The sequence below is a fragment of the Peromyscus maniculatus genome, chromosome 13 (assembly GCF_049852395.1).
Source record: "Peromyscus maniculatus bairdii isolate BWxNUB_F1_BW_parent chromosome 13, HU_Pman_BW_mat_3.1, whole genome shotgun sequence".
NCBI lineage: Eukaryota > Metazoa > Chordata > Mammalia > Rodentia > Cricetidae > Peromyscus > Peromyscus maniculatus.
Genome location: NC_134864.1, coordinates 49331983 through 49353777, shown reverse-complemented (window position 1 = coordinate 49353777; position 21795 = coordinate 49331983). Strand labels below are relative to the sequence as shown.

Sequence of the window (21795 nt, the reverse complement as noted above, 5' to 3'; positions counted from 1 at the left end):
ATATATGTGTGTGTGTGTGTGTGTGTGTGTGTGTGTGTGTGTGTGTGTGTGTGTATATAATTTTCCCATAGTTGGAGTTTCCCCCAGATCTTATCATTTTTACTCATTTAATTTACATATACATTTTAAAGTGCTCAATTTCACAAAAGAATTTCAATCTTAATTATTCAGATAGGATCACTAATGAGATTTACACCATTTCCCGAGCAAAAAACAAACAAAACAAAAAATGCAGAAACCTGCTCTAAAAGGCTCACCGTAACCGCTAACTTTCACAGGAAACCAACACCCAGAAGTTCTTCCTAACAAAACTAAGGAGCCGGCCGGTCCTCTCACCTCCACTCACCGCTGCCCAGTACCCTGCTGGCAGTCCCAAGACCAGCTTCAGTTCCTCCTCAGTCAAGACCCCTTCCCCCTCCTCCTGGTTGTCCCTGGGATTGCTACTGACTGAAGGGGAGAAGTCCCCAGCAGGGCACCTGAGTCGCTTCTGCAGCCCCACCCACCTGAATTCCTCTTCTGCAATTAGTTCCTCATCACTTCTCCCAAAAGTTTCTTTCTCAGGGCCTCCACCATCATCAAGGTCCAATCTGCCCCTCCCTGGTTATCTCACAGTGTTCCAAGTGAAGCCTTCTGTGTCTCTCGTAGCTCTCTCCATATTCCTTGTCAGGCTAAAACCCTTCACATATTCTAAGAAGTCATACTTAGTCCAAGCTCCCAAACTTGCCCCTCAATGTTCTCCACTACAAAAAATTTCAAACACCCTCGGAGACACGTAGAAAGTGAACACTGTTCAGTTTCAAAAATCACTGGCGAGGGGAGATGGCCGAGGAGGTAAAGTGCAAATGAGGACTTGAGTTTGGATCCCAAGCACTCACATCAAAAGCCAGATAGGGATGCAGATCGGTAACCCCTGCACTTAGGGGCTCAGGTCTTGCAGGCTAGACAAGCTGGCCAAAACTGTGAGCAGCTCCAGATTCAATGAGAAGTCTGTCCCAAAAAACGAGGTGGAGAGAGACAGAGGGAGCCACATGATGTTGTTGATGTCTGGTCTACACACACACACACACACACACACACACACACACACACACACACACACACCAAGTTTCTACAATGTTTTATTTTGTCACCTTTACCTGTCCAACTCTTGGTTTTTATTTCATTTTTTTTCCCTAGAAAGTTTGAAAGCAAATTATAGGCACTATATCATCTCAATTATAAATACTTCAGGATGTATCTCTAATGTAAAAAAATCAGAATTTCCAAATTCATGATATTATTTTCACGATCCCACATTAATAATCCACGTTCTGTGGGGTACTGTCTGGTAATTCTGATACTCTGATAATTCTCTTTAGCATCTCTCACCCTCTCTCACACTCCATCCGCGATCCTCCCTATGTCTCTTACATAAGCCATGTACATTCTAGCCTCAAGCCTCTGATGTTGCAGTACTTTCTGGAATTTCTTCCTCTAGTTCCAATGCTTTATGTATTATCACCACCACCCCATTTTCACCTCCTCAGTGAGACTCCCTCACCACTCAGATGAAAGGAACATGCCCAGGCCTCCATTATCACACCGCATGGCTGTCTTTTCTGTGAAGAGCTCTCTCCTCCAAGGGCAGTAATCTTGATCTCGTTCTCCTGCACGCCAGCGGCTGTCTCTACCAACAGCTGTACAACGTGTCCACGGGTGACCTGGCTAGAATCCCCTACATCTAGAGCCCACAGCAGAGGCAGCAAGATGGGGCTGGAAGTGGCCACACTATGACGCCCAAGGTGCTCAAACCCTTTCAATGAGAACAGCTGATAGGTTCAGAGCCTCAGAAGAGATCTGTTTCTGAAGCTCTGGTAAGTCTTAGAGGAGGTAGTGTCAGCAACGGACACTGAGGAGAGAGAGGCTGGCGGTGGTTATGGAGAGAAGACAGAAGGGGTGGCACTCCAACGGTGGCCCCGCTCTCCTTCCTGGTTTACTCCATCTGTCCTCGAGCTGATCTCTTTTACTCTCCATGTGGCCCACTTTCTTCTCCTGGCCACTGTCACTCTCCCTGAGGTCCTCACCTCACTTGATGCACACTGGCAGAGCTGCCTAACTGGTTTTACCTCCCTCCCTCCCTCCCTCTCTCCCAAGACAGGGTCTAGCTATGAGGTCCAGGCTAGCCTCAAACTCTGCTTCTTCCTGTCATAGCCTCCTGATGTGTTGGGCACAAGTGGCTTCTCGGGTTCTTTTTATCCACTAATCCACTGCAGGTGCCACTGAAGCCCGAGGAGACCCAGTAAACTGCATCCTTCCTCCTCACCAAAGCTTTCAACCAACCGAGCAAGACGCTGACGGTGTACTCAGACACACGCACATACAACGATCAGCTGGTCGGACAATGCAACTTACGTTTAAGCAAACACAACCCTGGGGTTATAGGGTTGTGTCACAAGTCATCCTCCACAGCCATGGCACCTGTGGGACTCACACACAAGGCAGACAGCATGCAGGGGCAGATCTGGAGCAGATCAGAAGCAGAACTGGTGCTTCTTAGGAAAGAGGCTGTCACCTAGTTCCTCTCCTAAACTTGCCAAGAGGTCACCCCTCCTTCCCAGGGCAGAACACGGAAATGAAAGCCAATGGCTAGTCTCATCAGGGGCTCTGACATGGGCACAAACCGCTGCTAGGGAGGTGGCTGTCCTACCCCCACCTCCACCCCTGCCAACGTCCCTGTAAAGATTCTCACATCTTGACTCTCAGGACATTTTTGAGGGTCCTGAAAGACATTGGAAGCATACCACATGAAGTCCATGTGTCTGCTTTGAATAGTCTCCATCACGGAGCCCCTTAACTCTCCTGTGCAGGTCAGTTCCCCGGCCATCCCACGCTGGGGGTTTGCAGACAGCCCTCAACTCTCGATTGGAATACTCCTTCCTCACTGAAGACTTCTCTTGCATCCTAGATCACTAACTCACTCTTCCCTTTGCCATTCCTAGCCCATAAAACACAGCTGGCGGCTGTCTAATTTGTTTCGTGTTATGGTTTTTGATTGTGTTAAAGGCAGAAGCTAGGAAAAAACACTTTGAACTCATTTTAAGCCTTTGTTTCTCTTCATTTAAGGCACAGGAGGGAAGTGAAACTAACAGGACCGTATTAGTCAGGCACTGCCCATGAAGCCCATGAAGCCTATGAAGCCGGGATACTATGGGGACCATTTTGAGTATGCTCCATGGTGCCAGTATACTTCTGGCCAGCATAATACAGAGGCGCTATCCCACACACTCAGCTTAATAAACATTTTTTCAGAAAAGATTTGATGCCAACATCAAACAATATGCCTTTTACAGTTACACTGGAGATCTTTCCGATGAGTAAAGAGAGGGTATCTTTTTTTTTTTTTTTTTTTTTTTTTGTTCTCCCTCATAAACCTAGAAGAAAAGGCAGGTCACCTGCATAGGCTCTAAGAGAACTATAAGCCAGATATGCTAATTCCTTGTGGTAGGCAACAGTAGCCACCGTCAGTTCAGTCCTGGTCAACTTAACTTCTCTGATGTAAAACCAACTAGGAGATCACAAACCCAACTTTTTAACCTAGTAAACAATCTCAAACATGAACATTTATGTGATTATAGGCCACAGTGAACTTTCTGTTCTGCCTCTATAATCTGAAGAAAATAAACATAAAAGAATCTCCATTGCTTAGATTTTAAGACTGTCATCCCATCACATCTTTGTATAACTTAGAGAATCACAGAAATGCACCAACCAGAAGGAATCCTACAAATTCCACTCTCTCAACTTCAGTTAAGGTGAAACCTGTCAAATGCTTCACCAGGAGAATCCAAATTTTGTTCAGATATGGAGACAAAATGCTCAGGGGAGATGGCCTCTCCCCTGGCCTGAGGAAAGAATCATAATTTATTTAAACCACTTACAATACCCTATTGTCCTTCACTTGAAATTGCCTTGAGATTGGGCATGCCACCCAGTCTGAAACTGGGATGATATTAGGAGGCTCTGAGAAAGAGACCCAAAAGTTGCTGTCTCCCCTTCGGAGTTTCAAAGAAGATGAGCCTTGGGGATGCTGTAGCCATGTGGCACCAATGGGCAGAGAAAAGAGACATCATTAATACACCGAAGATAGTGAGCAAACAGAGAAGCAGCCCTGGGACCACCTCTCTCCAGAATTTTTGCTAAGTGTTGTTGCTCACAGTGCCTGGCATCTGCCAAGTATTCAGTAACTGATGAGGAAAAAAATGAAATGGCCTTACAATTACAAGCTATGCCACAGGCCACTGTTCACTGGCTTTTGAAAACATTCTGATTTAAGATCTGCAAAGAGGTTCCACGCAAGAATTAGGTTACAAAGTGGAAAGTTGAGAGTAGAGCTCTAATCTCCAGGATTTCAATCTGGATCAAACTGTTTTATCTGTGGTGGAACAAGTAAGTCCTCAACATCCTTCGAGTCAGGAGGCAGTGTATCCTAAGAGCAGTCACATGTCCTCTCTGGGTCAGTCTCACCCACACGGCTGTGGGTCAGTTCACATGTCTAAGTCTCCATTTCCTCATTTGTAGAATTAGGTCAATACTACCCAGTATATTAATCTACTGTAAATATTAAAAAAGATAATGAATGAGCACTTCTTAGCAGGAGCTAGATACAAAATTATCTCTCATTAAATGGCACTTCTTACTAAGAGCATTAATAATAAGTCTTATTCAACTTGATACAGCTAAGGTACGGAGGGGAACAGAAGCCATTTCCATTTTAGAAGGAAAAATGTAGCTATTCTGCCCTGATTTTATTTAAATTATTTCTTTTATTTTTTGAGATTATAATATATTCTTTCCTCTTTTCCTTTCCTCCTTCCAAACCTTCCCAAATACCATTCCTTCTCTCTTTAAAATTCATGGCCTCTTTTTTCACTAATTATTGTTATATTTGTATAACGATATTTGTTATATATGTACCTGTATATACACACACACACATACACACACACACACACATATATATTCCTAAATACACAAACACAACCTACTCCGTCTGTATAATATACTTGCATGAACATTTTCAGGACTAGCAATGTCAGAAGCTACACCCATAAGCCATGCCAACATTACAGCCTAACCATGAGCTGAACAAGAACAACAGACACACCAGCGTGAACAGGGAAAACCCAAGCCTACAGAAAGAACTACAGGCAGCTAAGGAATGCTGAGAGTAGGAGACACAGTCCTCCCCAAGGCAGAGCTCACCAGTTCATTATCTGTCCCGATTTTCCTAAGTGCTAACACACAGACTTCAAACTCTCAAGGGTCAGGAGGACGGCTCAGTGGTAAAGTGCTCATCGCGTCAGCATGAAGATCTGACTTCAATCCCCAGCACCAACTGCAAAAGGCCAGCTGTGGCGGCAGGTACCTGTAACCCCAGCTCTGGGAAGCTGGGCAGAAGGGTCCCTGGGGCTTGCTGGCCAGCCAATCTAGCCGAATCAGCAAGAGTCAGGGTTAAGTAAGAAACCCTACCTCAGAAAGTAAGGTGGAGAGTATTAGAGGAAGACATTTGATGGGGCTCTCTGGCCTCCACACAGACACACAGACAGACAGACAGACAGACACAGACAGACACACACACACACACACACACACACACACACACAATTTCAACTGTCCACATGCTCATACTTGGTCCAGAACCAAGTTTTCTACAATATGGTTCACATCTTTAAAGGGCTCCTAAGGTAGGAGACTGACAGCAATTAACTATACTATGCAAGAGAAGAAACTGTGCTTGGAAGAAAACATGGGATACCGAAGAAGAAAAAGAGCTGGAAAAGTCTGAGGGACAACGTGGCATTTGAACTAGTCCTTGAAAGATAACGGAGGATTTATGGAAAGCAAAAAGGACGAGGAGAATCTCCCGTGAGGAAGACAGCTGGGACAAAAGCAGGATCCGGGAAGCACACGGTCCTTTCACAAACGGCAAAAAGCCACAGCCGAGCCCGGCACATCGCCCGGGTGATAAGGCTGGAGAGATGCCGGAATGCCTCCTAAAGTTCACACGATTTCACAAGTAATGGGGAGCCATGCATGGTTTCTTCCTTTATTTCTTTTTTTTCAATTTTATATTTTTACTTTTATTGTATGAATCTCTTGCCTACATGCATGTCTGTTTGCCATGTGTGTGTCTGGAGGTCAAGGAGGGCATCAGATCTCCCGGAACGGGAGTTACAGGTGTATAGGTGCCGGGAATCAAACCCGGGACCTCTGCAAGAGCAGCCAGTACTCAACCTCTGGACCAGCTCTCCAGCCCTGTATACTTCATTTCTATAGACATGTAGCACAGAAAGATCTGTGTTTTAGAAAGATAACTCTAGCAGTTTGAAAAATTAATAACAGTTTTTCCAGTCAAAAGAAAATAAAATGCATTAATAGGACACCCACGAAGACCATCAAACGCTCCATTTTCCCGGGTCCCTTAGGGCAGCGTCAGGACTTAGAATACAGGCTGTCAGGGAAGCAGCCTGGGTCTCCTATGGCCAACGTGGGATCATTAGCCAGTGGAAACTGTATGACCATACACAATCAACTTCCTGTGACCTATTTTAGCAACTTCTTTGTACTGACTAATCTGTTGGAGGGTGAATCACAAATTCAGCAAGAGACCGTGTCCTGGTGACCTCACCTATTCTAAGCCTGCATGAATATTTCCATCTCTCCTGGCTCCGGGGCTTTTGAGAAACAGCATAATTGAAAAAGCAGTCATTTCAGTCCAAGTCCCAAATTTGTCTTTTTTCAGTGAGAGATGGGGAAGAGAGAACTGAAGCAGCCACATCAAGCCCAGGATGAAGGACTGGACTGCGGCGGTCCGTCTAGCCATAAAGAACATCCCTGCTTGAGACCCTTCTCCTCAAGTACGCAGAACAAGAAAACAGACGCCTAGGAGCGGCCCGGGTCAACGGAGCGCGGCACCTACGGAAACAAAAGCTCGGCTGACCACTGCCCTCGCCGGGCAGATGAAAACGTGAGCACAGTCAGGGAGGAAAAGTGAGTTCCGTTCTGGGAGTTTGCTGAGTTTCGGGGCTCCACGGCGAATACAAAAGAGTCCTTTAATTTTTTTTTTTTTTTCATTTAAAAAGTTACCACTGCACTTCATGCAGCAGTAGACTTACAAGTCACAGAGAAATCTCTCACTTGTTAGGAAAGTCTAACCACACTTTTGTTTCACTCATGATCTTTAATTGTTGATCTGAATATAGCAATTAGTTCCCACACAGCCATGAGTCAGAATCTGTTTAAACATATCCTAGAATGATGCAGTTTGGGGGCTAGGAAAGACTCCAGAGATAATTTAATCTGTCTCAGTAGGTTGATAAAGAGACAGTGAGTCAGGAGGAGAGTTGGGATGAGACTCCTGCGTCTTGGTTGAATATTCTTTCTAGACCGTCTCATCTTCGTCTACGATGTGTCTTTGCTTGTGTGTGTGTGCATGTGTGTGTGTGTATATACAATCAATTATTCAATATAAAAACATATCTAACAGCCACATGTTCATTGGACTTAAGGTGTGTATAGTTGGACTTCATTCTGAGATGGCAGGATTCTACCTTCTTTATGCTCTGAGGAATTCCTCCATGCCTTTGAGTGTACTGTTCTTCAGTGAATACCAAGACAGTGACGCAGAGTAGAAAACCATCAAGGACAGACACTCATCTCTATTCCTTAAGAGCATGTCTTTATACAACTAAGATTAGTGCTAGGGCTGGAAACCACATTCGTACAGTGGAGTCAAAGCCCTCGGAGTGGTACAGCTGCCTGGGTACAGTGGGCACGAGGATGGAAAGATGCTGGGCTAAGGAAGCTTTGGGCTCTGCCACATACTTGGAAATCCTTTATAATAACAGCTGCCACTTTGCCTTAGGTCCATTCCTTTTTATCATTTTATGACCTCACCCCTGACATTTCTTAGCCTGTCATTTTCAGATAACACACGCGGCAATAATGAGACTGGCTGGGCCGTGGTGGCGCACGCCTTTAATCCCAGCAGAGGCAGGCGGATCTCTGTGAGTTCGAGGACAGCTTGGGCTACAGAGTGAGTTCCAGGAAAGGCGCAAAGCTACACAGAGAAACCCTGTCTTGAAAGTAATGATGATGATGATGATGATGATGATGATGATGATAATGAGGCTGGATTCAAGCCATACCCCATGGCTGGACCCCCTGAAGCACCCTCTCTCTATTAGTTCAGCCAACATTCCTTTGGAAAGAGTCAGCCCTAGTCTGGCTATGTCTGAGGCAATGCAGTCTCCAGAATGCATTCATTCACAAGCTTCTAAAATAAGACAGTCAAAAAATGTGATAAGGCCTCAAAGGTCAGCTCATATGTTACTGCCTTCCCAGTGTCTGCTGTGCCCTGGGTGGCTCTGTCACTGGGAACTCACCCTGGGGGACAGCCCTGACCCCAGGAGACTGGCTGATTGCTGTGCCTCCAAATCCATGGGGTCAATTCACATCAACTCTCCGCATACACCTAGATGAGAACTGTGTACTCCTCCGAATGGGTGATCAGCCACAAATCTAGAATGCTTTTCCACTCTCAGCCTAACTGCTGGAGGTCCCTGTTGACCCCTGCTCCTTACCTGACAGGCAATAAAAACATGACACATCTTGCCTGTTTCCCAGAGCTTGTCAGAAAGAAAAGATGTGAGAAGCCGGCCATGCCTTTTGCCCGTTTATCTATTCCTGTTGCAATGACCAAGCAGTGGCTAAGATGTGTTATTCTAAACTTGCAAAGTCCATGTGTTATAATTTCCTTTTCAAAATCACTACCCATATTTCACGATAAATTAGTACTCAGAATTTTTAAACTCAAGAACTAAAGAATAACAATCACAAGCCAGGAATGGTGGTACACACCTTTAAACCCAACACTCAGGCAGAACTCTCTTAAGTTCAAGGCTCATTTGATCTACAGAGAGAGTTCCAGGATAGCCAGGGTTACACAAAGAAAGCCTGTCTTGAGAAAAATAAGCAAAATAAAAAAGAGTAACCATCATGCTTTGTCAGATACTCAAGGGGAAAGACCAGGGCATGAGACATGCCAAGGATGGCCAATTCTTGTATTTATAACCAGAACAAACTGGAAAGGTTGGAAATAGGGTAACCTCTTCATCCGGTCCTGCTGAGGACCTACAAATGGTTACTGTGACGATGACAGAATTCCATGTGAGTTCTAACAGAGAATCTACTGATGTCATTTGCTAGTGGAAGAGCTTCCCTACTACATAAATTTAACATATCAAACACAAAGCTATGAGGTGCTCCAGGCTCAGGAGTCCCAGTGATGTCTTGTCTCCTCATTCTCTAAATCAGTCACCAAATGCTTTTTATGTCCCTTTCCTTCTGGTCCTATAGTGGTAATCCTGCCAGCTGTTCTTGAAGATTTGAGTCTAGAACAGTGGTTCTCCACCTGTGGGTCGTGACTCTACTGGGAGTTACATCTCAGCTATTTACACAATTCATAACAGGAGCAAAATTACAGTGATGAAGTAGCAATGAAATAGTTTTATGGTTGAGGGTCCCCACAACATGAGGAACTGCATTAGGAAGGTTGAGGAGAACCACTGCCCTGGAAGGAAAGAGGAAGAATGGCAAGTTGCGAATCTGACGGGGAAGAAAAGGGTCTTGAAGGGTGACTTTGTACTGTATGTGGAAATGTGGCGTGTTGTGGATAGAAACCCTGTATTTCCTTCTCTATATTCCAAATGATATCTCCGCTCAGATTACAGTTACAAATTAACCTTACTTACTAAAGTGTTAAATGTATCAGTTGACTACCGGGCAATGGTAGGTGTAGAAGCTAACTTAAGAACAGCAGTAAAGGGGCTGGAGAGATCCCTCAGTGGTGCAGAGCCCTTATTGCTCTTCCAGAGGACCTGGGTTTCAGTTCCCAGCACCCACCTGGTGGCTCAGCAACTCCAGCTGCCGGGGATCGACCCTCTCTGACCACTGGGGGCACTGCACCCACACTGTACTCATACACATGCAGGCAAGACACTCAGGCACATAACATTTATTTATTTATTTATTTATTTATTTATTTTTTTTTTTTTTGGTTTTTCGAGACAGGGTTTCTCTGTGTAGCTTTGCGCCTTTCCTGGGACTCACTTGGTAGCCCAGGCTGGCCTCGAACTCACAGAGATCCGCCTGGCTCTGCCTCCCGAGTGCTGGGATTAAAGGCGTGCGCCACCACCGCCCGGCGCAACATTTATTTTTTTAATTAGCAGTGGAGCGTAAAAGACAAGAAAGGCTGAGAGGCAGCTCCATGGTAGAGTGTTTACCTAGAAATCCAAGATTCAATTCCTGGCCCTTCGAAAAAACACAACAAACATTACACAAATACATGCACACACAGAGACCCGACTGGGGGCCGGAGGAGAGGGGAGGAAGCCAGCAGCAGAGTACTTGCCTAAATATGCAAAGTCCCAGGTTCAGTTCAGAGTACTGTAAAGCATGAACACACCACAGAGAGAGAGAGAGACAGACAGACAGACAGACAGACAGACACACACACACACACACACCAGTGAGTTGAGGAGAAGCCATTTATATTTAAGAGTTGAGTAGAGTAATTAAAGAATCATTAGTAATAAAAATCAGTAGTCATAATCTTGAAGGAAAATGCTGTGGTAAATGGAAAGATGGCTTTTCATGTCACACAGGAGAGTGTGTGTGAGCACGTAAGTCTGACAGAGATAGATGCGAACAGCTGTGTATTACCCATGAGACTTTAGTCATCGTTCTGACCGGCACTGGCTCTTCTTTTCCTCTACCCACGAGGTCTGCTTACTCTCCTCTGCGTTTCCTTCCCCTTCCCCCAGCCTGTGGGGCTGGGTACTGAACCCACGGCCTTGCTCTACAGTTGGGCTACACTCGGCCCTTTCCCACCTGTGCTCAGACTACGATTCTGACCACCACCTTCCATAACTGCTTCGGAATTCCATGTCCTTCATTTCACGTCCCCTGCAAGCTCTTTTGGAGCAGCCCAGCTCACGGTGCCTTCCGCTTCTTCTGTCCTCTTAGCGTCACTGACACACACACACACACACACACACACACACACACATACACACACACACACACACACACACACTTCAGTGGCCATCTACGGTCTGGCATTCTGGGTAATTTCCTGAATCTTCACTGATGAAAAGTTTTGTAGGACAGAGTGTCTCCACACATCTTAAACCCACCAGGGAGGAAGGTTAAGAAAGTCCAGAGTGTGACCCGATAAACATCTGATATGAAGGAGTGGGACCACAGAGTGTTCAGAGGAAAATACTACATTTGATGTAAGAATATTCTAACGCAGACGATTAGGAAGAGAGACTTAACCAGAGTCATAATTTCACTAAACACCTCTTCAGAAGATTAAAAAAAAAAAGATGGCTGATTTGAAGCAAAGAACAAAGCTTGGGACAGAGAGAAGGCAGGTGTGGATACTGCAGAGCCAGCAGATGTGAGGGAGACAAAGGAGACATGAACAGCTGTTCACTAAATCGACTATGAGCATACCTGTATTTCCTTGGGCATCTTCAACCTTACTGGGCGAAGGCAACAGGAAAGACGGCCTGGCAAAGTGAGGGCCTTGAAGGGCCAGCTGCTGCTGCTGCTGCTGCTGCTGCTGCGGCATGGTGCTGAGGACCAGCCGCCAGTCTACGTGGGTGATGTCGGACCTTGACCGAGCATGTCCCGGCTTGAAAGTGGTGGTCTCATCCAATAAGTCATTCACGGAGCGAGGTCTGTCCCTCCGACGCTGACAGAAGTTGAAGAAGTTGAAGGTTGACGCTTCCTTTTGCTCCATCCAGGAGAGGTTGTCTGGGGCGGTCCCTCTCTGGACCATGAGCTGCTCTTTGGCCGGGAAGACATTTTGAGCTTTGGTTTCGAGGAGCCTGCTCTTACAGTGGTCCCAAATCATGGTCCCCTTGCCCAGGGAGGCAACATTTCTCAAAGCACCATTGTCTGTTAGGTTACTGAGTACCTCGTGCCCCACCAGCTCAGGGACTTCCTGGATCCCGTACACCTCTGCTTGCTGTACGGCCTTTTCCAGCTTACTATCGAAAGTGCTAAAGAAGTCCTCAGTCACCTCTAAGGCAGGGCTGATGTCATCCACTTCCAAAGCTTCCATGACACAGGGTCTAAGCCTCCTAAGCCACTTCAGGAGAGGCTGTCACGAACATTCAGCCAACACAGAGCAGTGGCTCAGCAGTGCAGCCGTGGGAACCGGTGGAAGTACCCTTCATCTGGCTGCCCAGAGGAGGCCAGACACATGGGGAACTTATTCTCGGAGGCCTCTGTGAAGACAGCAGGGCAGTATTTGTGAGAGAAATGCAGCACCAATCCTGGATTTCCTGGACGAAAACAAAAAGATACCATTGGCACACAGTTCACTGTATTGTGTAGTACACCAGTCTGTCCGGTCACTTTCCCATGTCTACACCTCTTCTATGTCAGCCATGCACAACAGGGTACAACAACATACAAACTTTCTTTGTCAGGAACACACACGACTCCTTACTTTGTATGAGAACTTAGGCAGGGCAGGGTAGACCTCCTTGATAATGGGAAACAAGGCCAACCACTTTTATTCACACAGAGATGTCTTTGAGAGCATTTGTAAAGAGTCTGCCCTCAAAAAACCTCTGATCTGTTGACTGAAAATAGTAAGCAAGAGACATGAGGGATTCTGTGGCTGGGCTATATTGCAATCAGTCTAAAAGTCCCAAATGCTTTCCCAACACCGAAAATCACTCATGGTCTGTTGGGTAAGGAGGTACAGGAGAAGTGGGGGGAGGCTGTCCTTTGACTAAACCTGAATGTTAAAATCATTATGCCTGTGCTTCCTTGGGTTATAAAGCCTAATGATGGATGACTCTGGTTCTCAGAATTCTCCAGCTTTCCTGGAAAAAGGTTTCAAGTGTCAAACTCCCTGGCTTCCAGATTGGCCTCAGAGTACAGGTCTAGCCTGAGATTAAAGGTCAAGAGTTTATGAACCCATGACAGAGTTGGAAGCAGAGCAAGCCTATGGCAAAATTATGGCCCACGTGGCAGGCTTTAGTTCATCATTTCGTCTCTCGGGACCTGAGGTACCAAATCTCATAGCTTGACCTGAGAAGAAAGAATGCTACAGGAGAATTGCTGGACTTCCAAGGTTGGGTATAATTAGAATAGACCTTGATTATGATACAATCCAATAGAGTAGACAGAGACTATATATAGCTATTTAAGTTCAGTAAATCTAATTTCCTCAGGCACACTGGCTGCATTTCAAGTGCCCAGAAGTCACATGCATATACTATACATCTTTACCAAAGGAACAGATAAAATTAGGCAACATATTTTTTTCTTTACTGCTTATAAGTAGGTAAAACTATCAATTAATACCATTACACATTGCTGAAAGGTAGAGAAACATGATTTTTTCCCTAAAAACTATGACTAATCAATTAATTGTTAGATCTTAGGTCATTAAACAAGTATATTTAAATCAGCAGCACCAAACTGTATTGCTTAATACATGTAAATTAAACTAGTATACACAAACTTTATGTATCTGTTTACTTACCACGCTGACCTCAACTCCACTACAAAACTGGAAGTGATCCTGACTCCTGAGTCCCCAGCCTCCAGCTCCCAAGCTCTGGGGCTTTAGGTGTTCCCTACCAGACTTGATTTCAGGGGATGCTGGAGGCCAAACACGGGGTTCAAGCGTGCCAGGCAAGCACTCTACCAACTGAACCCTATACCCGGACCCAAGTCTTTCCTTCAGATACATCAATGCCATACACAGATCATGGCAACCGTGGTCAGTTCCCTTATACAGAGGTGGCGACTGTGGACTTGTCTCTGCTGTGTGTTTTAGTATTTATTGTGTTAGAACGTCATACAATTTCCCCAACGTTTCCAGATGCAAACAGGGTTTGGATTTGTGTGTTCTTTCTGAGTCTCAAGTTAAGCTTCAGTCTCTTGAACTCTTGAATTATGCAATGAGTTTTAGTAATTCTGAAATGCGAAATGGGATTTTTTTTCCAATTTCATCTTGCATACCAGAGACTAAGAAAAATTAACATATTAAATCAACATAAAGTACAAGACTCCCATTATATAGAAGAAATATCATCATATAGATCATTAAATTAATCTAAGACTACCAGTATTCCTTTTCTTACGTACCATTTCAAACCCAGTGGGGATGTGCATGCATGCATGAGTGTGTGTGAGTGTGTGTGTGTGTGTGTGTGTGTTTTATACTAAGGAACAAATCTAGAGCTTTACAAACACTGAAAGTGCAATCTTTAAATCATGGCAGTAGATGCTAGGGATCCCAACTCCGGCCCTCGTCTTGCACAGCATGCACTTTGCTGACTGAGCCATCTACCAGCTCCTTTATGTGGGCTTTTTGTGTGTTCGTTTTGACGTTTTCTTCAGGGTTAGACTAGAGCTGTATGTCATGAGGAAGAAGAACACCAAAGAGAAGAGCCACTTACTTTCCTCATGTCCTGTCAGAAGAATGTACCATCACCAGGGCCTACCCGTCTGCATAAACCTTACCACCCTTCTCTTTAAGCGGGTGACGTATTTTAATATTATCGTTTCCTTACTGACTTAATGCTAGGGTTTCTTCTCCCCACTAAAACAAGCTCTAGGAGCCCAGGGATTTATGTTCCTTTGGCTCAAGCACATTAAAGTGTCTCTGGTCTCTGTCTGTCTGTCTGTCTCTCTCTCTCTCACACACACACACACACACACACAGATCCATGTTGAACATCCCCGCCTCACCCACGCCGCCTGCTATATCACCCCTCCCCACTTCTGTCAGAGCTGAGAACTCCTCACATGGACGCAGGCTCTCACCACACCCTTGGTTTCCTTGTGCTACGGTGACCAGCTGATCTCTCAAATTCCACTGGAAGCTCCGAGGAACCTGATGGCCAGCGCAGTACCTTTATCCTCCAGTACCATCACTACATCATCATCTTTCGGGGAATCCCTTTCTTTGGAATTTTATCTTTCCTTGGACTCTACTGTCTGAGTATACTTCACTGTCTTCCAGGTTGCCTCATTTGGTTGTGAATTAACTAATAATAGTAATAACAGTAACATATGCAGACAGGTCAACACACGAAGTGTTCCTTCCTCTGACAAGTGAACTCCAACGTGTGGGGACAGAGTGGTAAGCCTGAGCACAAAGCTGGGAGTCAAGAGCTAATTAGAACAATGTTCTAAATCTGGCTCGACCACACACTTGCTGGGTGGCCTGCGGCAAACCCTTTAACCTCTGGGTGCCTTACTCAGCTACCTGGAGCCAATAAACTTGCTGGGATCAAATTGCTTTACACGGAGCTCATTCACGAGGTGGCTGTTCCAGCATGCCTTTAACAATACACACAGCCATACAATTATGGAGCTTCCCTCGGACCTCACCCCTTCATCAACCACAGGCTCCTGATTTCCCCCTGGAAAGACTCATCAGTTCAACGCAGGCAAAGTGAGAAACCAAAATCAACTACTTAATACTATTTTTCTTTTTCAAACCTACTGATCTATAGGACTTTTGTTGTTGTTTTGTTTGTTTGTTTTTTTCGAGACAGGGTTTCTCTGTATAGCTTTGGAGCCTGTCCTGGAACTCACTCTGTAGACCAGGCTGGTCTCAAATTCACAGAGATCCGCCTGCCTCTGCTTCCCAAGTGCTGGGATTAAAGGTGTGTGCCACCACCGCCCAGCTTTTTAAATATATATATATGAGTGTTTTACCTATATGTGCACCACATGGATATCTGATACCTAAGGAGGCCAGAAGAGGGCACTGGATACCCTGAAACTGGAGTTACATACAGATGGTTGGAAGCTGCCATGTGAGTGCTGGGAACCAAAGCCCAGGCCTCTGGAAGACCAGCAAGTACTCTCAACAACTGAGACATCTCTCTAGCCCCAATTACAGAATATCCTTTCTGTAAAAGGAAGTCTTTTTTTTCCATTTACTACAGGAAGAAAACTTGAGGACCACGTGTCAATGTGGTAATCAAGAGAGCAAACAGAAGAATCCCAAGCATGTATCAAGACGTAACAGGCTGGAGAATCAGTGTATTGTTATTTTCTAACAAGGAACTCTCCTGTTTACATGCTCATTAGGCAAGGTAATTAACTGGCTGACTACAGCAGTCCTCCTATACAAGGGTGGAAGCAGGTCACAAAGATAGATGCCTGACCTCCTGAGCTGGCTGACAAAGGTGCTAACTTCCTCCAAGTGACTTGTCAGAATGTAACGAGTGCTCAAAGCATCTGGGACCATGCAGTTTCAGAAACTGCTGGACAGGGAAGAAAAAGTCCCTGCCAGAGGCACCTCAGATCACCTGCTTCTGCCCATCTTTTTTCTAAATGAGAGCAAGGTGACCACAAGGATGGTCAGTATTCAGGGCTCTCACATGCTCTCTATTTTGGTTAAAGTTGGAGCTCACGGGGAATTTTCTGAGTTACACAATATAATGGAGCCAGAAGAAAAACCTGACCAGCAAAATGACCTTTCTGAACCACAAAGTATGATGCTTTTTATGGTTCTCTAGCCCAAAGACAATGTAAATATACTGATGAGGCACAGACCTGCAGCAGCAGATCAGGGCCCTGGGGACTTCCAGATGAGACACACAGCTTGGAACTCACTGGAACCCTGTGTTACAGCAGGGAGTGGGCATGAAATGGCCTCATTGTATCCAGGCCCCAAGAAAAGACTACCACTACACAAAGTATCCACATAGTAAGAGATGCTCATAGAAATTCTGGGACATAATGATAGAGATGAAATATCATAACTCAGTGAAAGAAAATGAACAGTAAAGCTACACTAAAGAAACCCTGTCTTGAAAAACAAAAACAAAAAACAAACAAATACAAAGAATGGACATCCAGTTTCAGTATCCATGTCTCTTTGAATATATTCTCTAAAAGCAAATACCAGTGAATATTAGTGAAGTGGAACATAGAAAGGAAGATGAAGGGAGAGGAGGAAGAAGAGAAAAGGAGAAAGGGTCTGCTACTTATTCCTTACCACCCAGCACAAGGCCACCTCCATGGAACTTCGAGAGTCATCTAGCGGCCTCCTTACACAGCTGCTACTAGTTTTCAAAGCCCACATCCTCCCAGATGGTGTTAGCCAGTCTTTCATGGCAGCTTTGCCCAAACTTTCCCGGTGTGACTAATTCTTTTCAAATTGTGTGTGTGTGTGTGTGTGTGTGTGTGTGTGTGTGTGTGTGTGTGTGTGTGTGTACGTGTGTATGCGTGTATGCGAGTGCCACACAAGCCTCTACAGTGTGTGCAGAGGTCAGAGGACAACTTATGGGAGTCAGTTCTCATCTTCTACCATGTAAGTACCTTTACTCACGGAGGCTTCTCTCCAGTCCTGGTTTGGTTGACCTTGACTGTCAACTGATATAGGAGACAGGCCTCTGGCTGAGTCTGACAGCATTTACAGAGGTGGAAGCTGAACCCATAATGAGGGCAGCACCATCCTCTGAGGAGGGGTTCCAGGGAGAATTAAACACAGAAGGTGGGGAGAATGCCAGAATTCATCTCTCTTTCTATTCCTGACTGAAAATGCAATGTGACCAGGCTTTTCAGGCTCCTGCTGACATGACTTCCCCCACCATGATGGACAATACTCTCACATGATGAGCCAAAATAATCCCTCCTCCCTTCCTTGTGTTGCTCAATGGTAACTTAATGGTATTTGGTCATCGCAACGAGAAAGTAACTAATACACTTGGGCACTCTGTCTTCAATCTCCTGATTATGTCTACTCCCTGAATCTCAAGCCACATCGTCCTCCCCCCCCCCCCCCCCCCCCCGTTTTGGGGTCTCCTCATCAAATATAGGCACCTGAGTCATCTTCACTGACTGTAGCTACATAACCAATTTAAGGTGCTTGCAATTTCAAACTCCTGCCTTCATCTCAAACTCAGACCTGACTTCTGGTCCTCTGTTCCCAGCTAAGTGTAAGAAATTTTGCTGCGCAGTGGTGGCACATGCCTTTAATCCCAGCACTTGGGAGGCAGAGCCAGGTGGATCTCTGTGAGTTCAAGGCCAGCCTGGTCTACAGAGTGAAATCCAGAAAAGGCACAGAGAAACCCTGTCTCAAAAAAACCTAAAAAAAAAAGGAAGAAATTTCTACCTGGCCTACTTCATGGCAAAACTACTCAATGTATCTAAGCCACACTCAGTTGTTAATCTGTAATGTTAGCTGAATGTCCACTATGCACTGGGCACTGTTGTAGACAGTGGGGAAACAGCAGAGAATCCGTCAATGAAGCTCCCGTAAGCCTTTAACCTGACATCCCAAGCCTTTTGTGTCCTTGGCTCGGTTTACTTTTCCAATTTTGCCCTGTGTACACCTCTTTTGCTCTGAACAAAAACACTACTGATTAAATGTCATCCTTTTCAAACTCTAAGTCTTTGCTGGTAATCATCACTAAGCTACCCTCTGCTACTTCTACTCATTAAATTTCTACTGACTCTTCAAATGCCACTCGGCTGCCACATCTTCTGCACACCTTCTTTGATCCCTAAATGGCTCTCTCTCTTTAAACTGCAACGCTGTGTATAACTCTGGTACCTCTTCCACATCATCTATTTAAACTGCAACGGTGTGTATAGCTCTGGTACCTCTCCTACATCATCTCTCTCTTTAAACTGCAATGGTGTGTATATCTCTGGTATCTCTCCTACATCATCCACTGTGTCTTTTTTTTTTTTTTTTGGATGACAATAAGAAGGATACTTTATCAGTCTATTTTAAACTAGTTATACCACATGGTACATGTCTCTAAGTCTCACAGTATACACTGTAGGTACTACAATACTCCTCCTCAAGTGAGGAAACTGAGACTCAGTAACATCAAGGACCTGGACTGAGGCCCATAGCTACCTAGCAGACCTGGGAATTGCGGTCTGCACTCTTCTACATGTAGAGAGCTCACTGAACCTAAAACCACAGCTAGAACCTGGTGGGCTCAGTAAATACTTGGTGGGGAATAACTGGACAAACAGCACCTTTTTGGTTTTGGTTTTCTTTTTTATTATTATTTATTTATTTATTGTTTGCGTGTTTGGTTTTGTTTTTCAAGACAGGGTTTCTCTGTGTAGCCCTGGCTGTACTAGGAATCACTCTCTGTAGCCCAGGCTGGCCTCAAACTCACAGAGATCTATCTGCCCCTGCCACCCCATTGCTGGGATTAAAGGCGTGTGCTACCACATCCAGCTCAAACAGCACATTTTCAAAGCCCTGACATCTGCATATGTATGTATGTGTCTATGTGTGTACATACATATATATACCTACATATAGTTTTCTGGAAAAGATATTTGAATTCTTTGTAAGCATATTTCAGTAAAATTTTACTTACTTTCTAAAACACCATATTTTTTTCAAACTTTTACATTTTATCTTAGCAGCATGTGTACATTTTTTTCGTGGCAAAAGTATATTTGAATATAAGCTTACTTTAGTAAAATATGACTTACTTTCTAAAACCTCATGTTGATCCAAGTTTTTAAATTTTACCTGAGCAGAGAAAGCTTCCTCACCACCGAAACATGGAAAACGTCAGGTACCAAAGGCCTCACTAAGACCTTGTATAGAATTATGTTTTGTGATGACCCACCACGCACGCACGCACGCACGCACGCACGCACGCACGCACGCACGCACGCACGCACACACACACACACACACACACACGCACGCACTCAGTAACCTGGTTGTTTTTATTTGATCCAGTGACACGGAGTCCAAGCCCTTTCTAATGCCAGCACTGAGAAGCCCCCTTTGAAATGCCTCCAACAATCAATGAAAAATACTTTTCAGTTCTACTTATTATTTTCCACCTGCACAATCTTGCGACATCTGATGTCCCAAGATGTTTGTTTTCTTAGAAATCCAGCTAAATATAAGCACACAACACTTCAAATTTCAGATTGTCTGCCACCAAAGGCAGCATCATTATTTTTCTCTCTGTCAGCCACTGAACTATAAAGTCTATTTTCATAAAACCTCCAGTATCTTAATGTGCCCAGCTCTTAGAGACAAAACAGACAGGTGGATTTCAGTTCTGTAAAGCAGACTTGATGTTTCTCATCTCCCCTTGCCTCCACGGCAGGGAACAGTGATTACAGATCAAGCAAATGAATCACTCCAGTTACCTTCGTCCCGAGACTGAAGTGGAAAGTGACAACTTCTGTCACAGAAACCACATGTTAGTCCAGCCTAGCTATACAGAGGCTGATGCAGGAAGCCAGTGAATTCAAGGCCTGCCTACACTGGTTACCGAGACCCTGACTCCAAATTACAAGCAAAAGTTGAGCCAGTGACACAGCTCAGTGGGAAAGCACTTGCCCAGCATGCACCAGGCCCTAGGTCCAACCTCCAGCCCCACAAATAGCCAAAGTCCATGTTGCTGGAGTCAGCCTCTAACTACGATAGGGAATAATTGCAAGGTGCACCTAGGGACCACAGGCACTGAGGGCTGAAAGCGTAACGCATGGCAACAACAAACACAACAAGAGGTAGTGTGTTGAACTCCAAATGTACATCATACCCCAGAAGGGCTAGGGAAGTGCCTTCGGACCTAAAGATTATCATCAGCTCATAGAACTATTTGGAATTTTCTGAACACAAATGGGGTTAGGGATATTTCCAAATATAACCTGGAATTTCTTTCATTTTTTTCTCTCATAATGCCTCAAAATTCAGTTAACCTGTGGGGGAAATTACATGGTTTTACTGAAAATACTCATTTTCCACATGCGCAGCTTATACTATGGTTTATAAAAAGTGCTTGGTGAGCCTTTTAATAAATACTTATAGTGATCTCAACGGAGAGCAGCCAAAGGAGTACCGGGACTGTTTCAGCCATGATGAAAGAGACCAAAATGACTCATCTATTGTCAGCTGAGGGTCCCCTGGGGAAGACAAAGACGTTCTGAAATCCCTGCCTAATTACCAAATCCTGTGGGCCACCCAAGTTCAACCTTCCAAGTGGCGGTAAAGCTCTTCGGTGCCACGGTGGCAGAACCATAAGTCAGTAGACTGAAGCCAAGGCCCGAGCCACCCAGCTCGTTCCGCAGGACAAGCAAGGCGGTGAGCACAACACCAACCGGGGACCCCAGGAGAAGGCTCTTGTTCTAGCTCAGGCTCCCCAACGGGGACACCCAGCAAGTTAGGCTGACACAAGACCTCAGGGCCATCCTCTGTAACAGCGCCCCTGCTGTGTCTGCCCCCAGTTACCTTACAGTTGAGAAGCGAGGCGCAGAGTATAGGTGTATACTTTCCCAGAGAATCTAAAACTATGATCAAGCACTCAAGCACCATGTTAGATGTGGAGGCATAAAACACAGACCTAACCTTGAAGGGCTGAACCGTGGTGGTGGGGGGGGAGAGATGGGGGGTGGTACGGGACACAGACACAAAGACAAACGTGATGTATGAGTGTTGCTGGAGGGCTTCTCTCCAGGTTCCCCAAGCCCCGCAGTCCCACAATCCACTTATAAAATAATCACTCAGACGCTTATTTATATAGAATGATATCCACAGCATATGAGAACACAAAGTATCATTAATATATCCAGGAACAGATCACGTCAAATGGCAATGATATGTACACGGAGATCCTTACAGGAGGAAATGTGAGACCCTAAGTTAACCTCTAAGTCCCACCTGCTCAAGGACCAGGTAACTGCCTGGGATTCTGGGAGTTGAAAAGAACA

At 45.1% G+C, this 21795-nt stretch overlaps 1 protein-coding gene across 3 annotated transcripts in view; it reads right to left on the bottom strand.

Moving 5' to 3' along the window:
* The window catches only part of Plekhm3 (pleckstrin homology domain containing M3), a 164960-nt gene that overhangs the window by 131542 nt on the left and 11623 nt on the right, over positions 1-21795 (bottom strand). For 2 of the 3 annotated variants that reach the window (XM_042260222.2, XM_015993891.3), the window contains exon 2: positions 11557-12392. In XM_042260222.2, coding sequence (XP_042116156.1) covers positions 11557-12169 — 613 coding nt within the window. In that variant the 5' untranslated portion in view covers positions 12170-12392. The remainder of the gene's footprint in view (positions 1-11556; positions 12393-21795) is intronic. The other variant, XM_042260221.2, reaches the window with a different exon arrangement.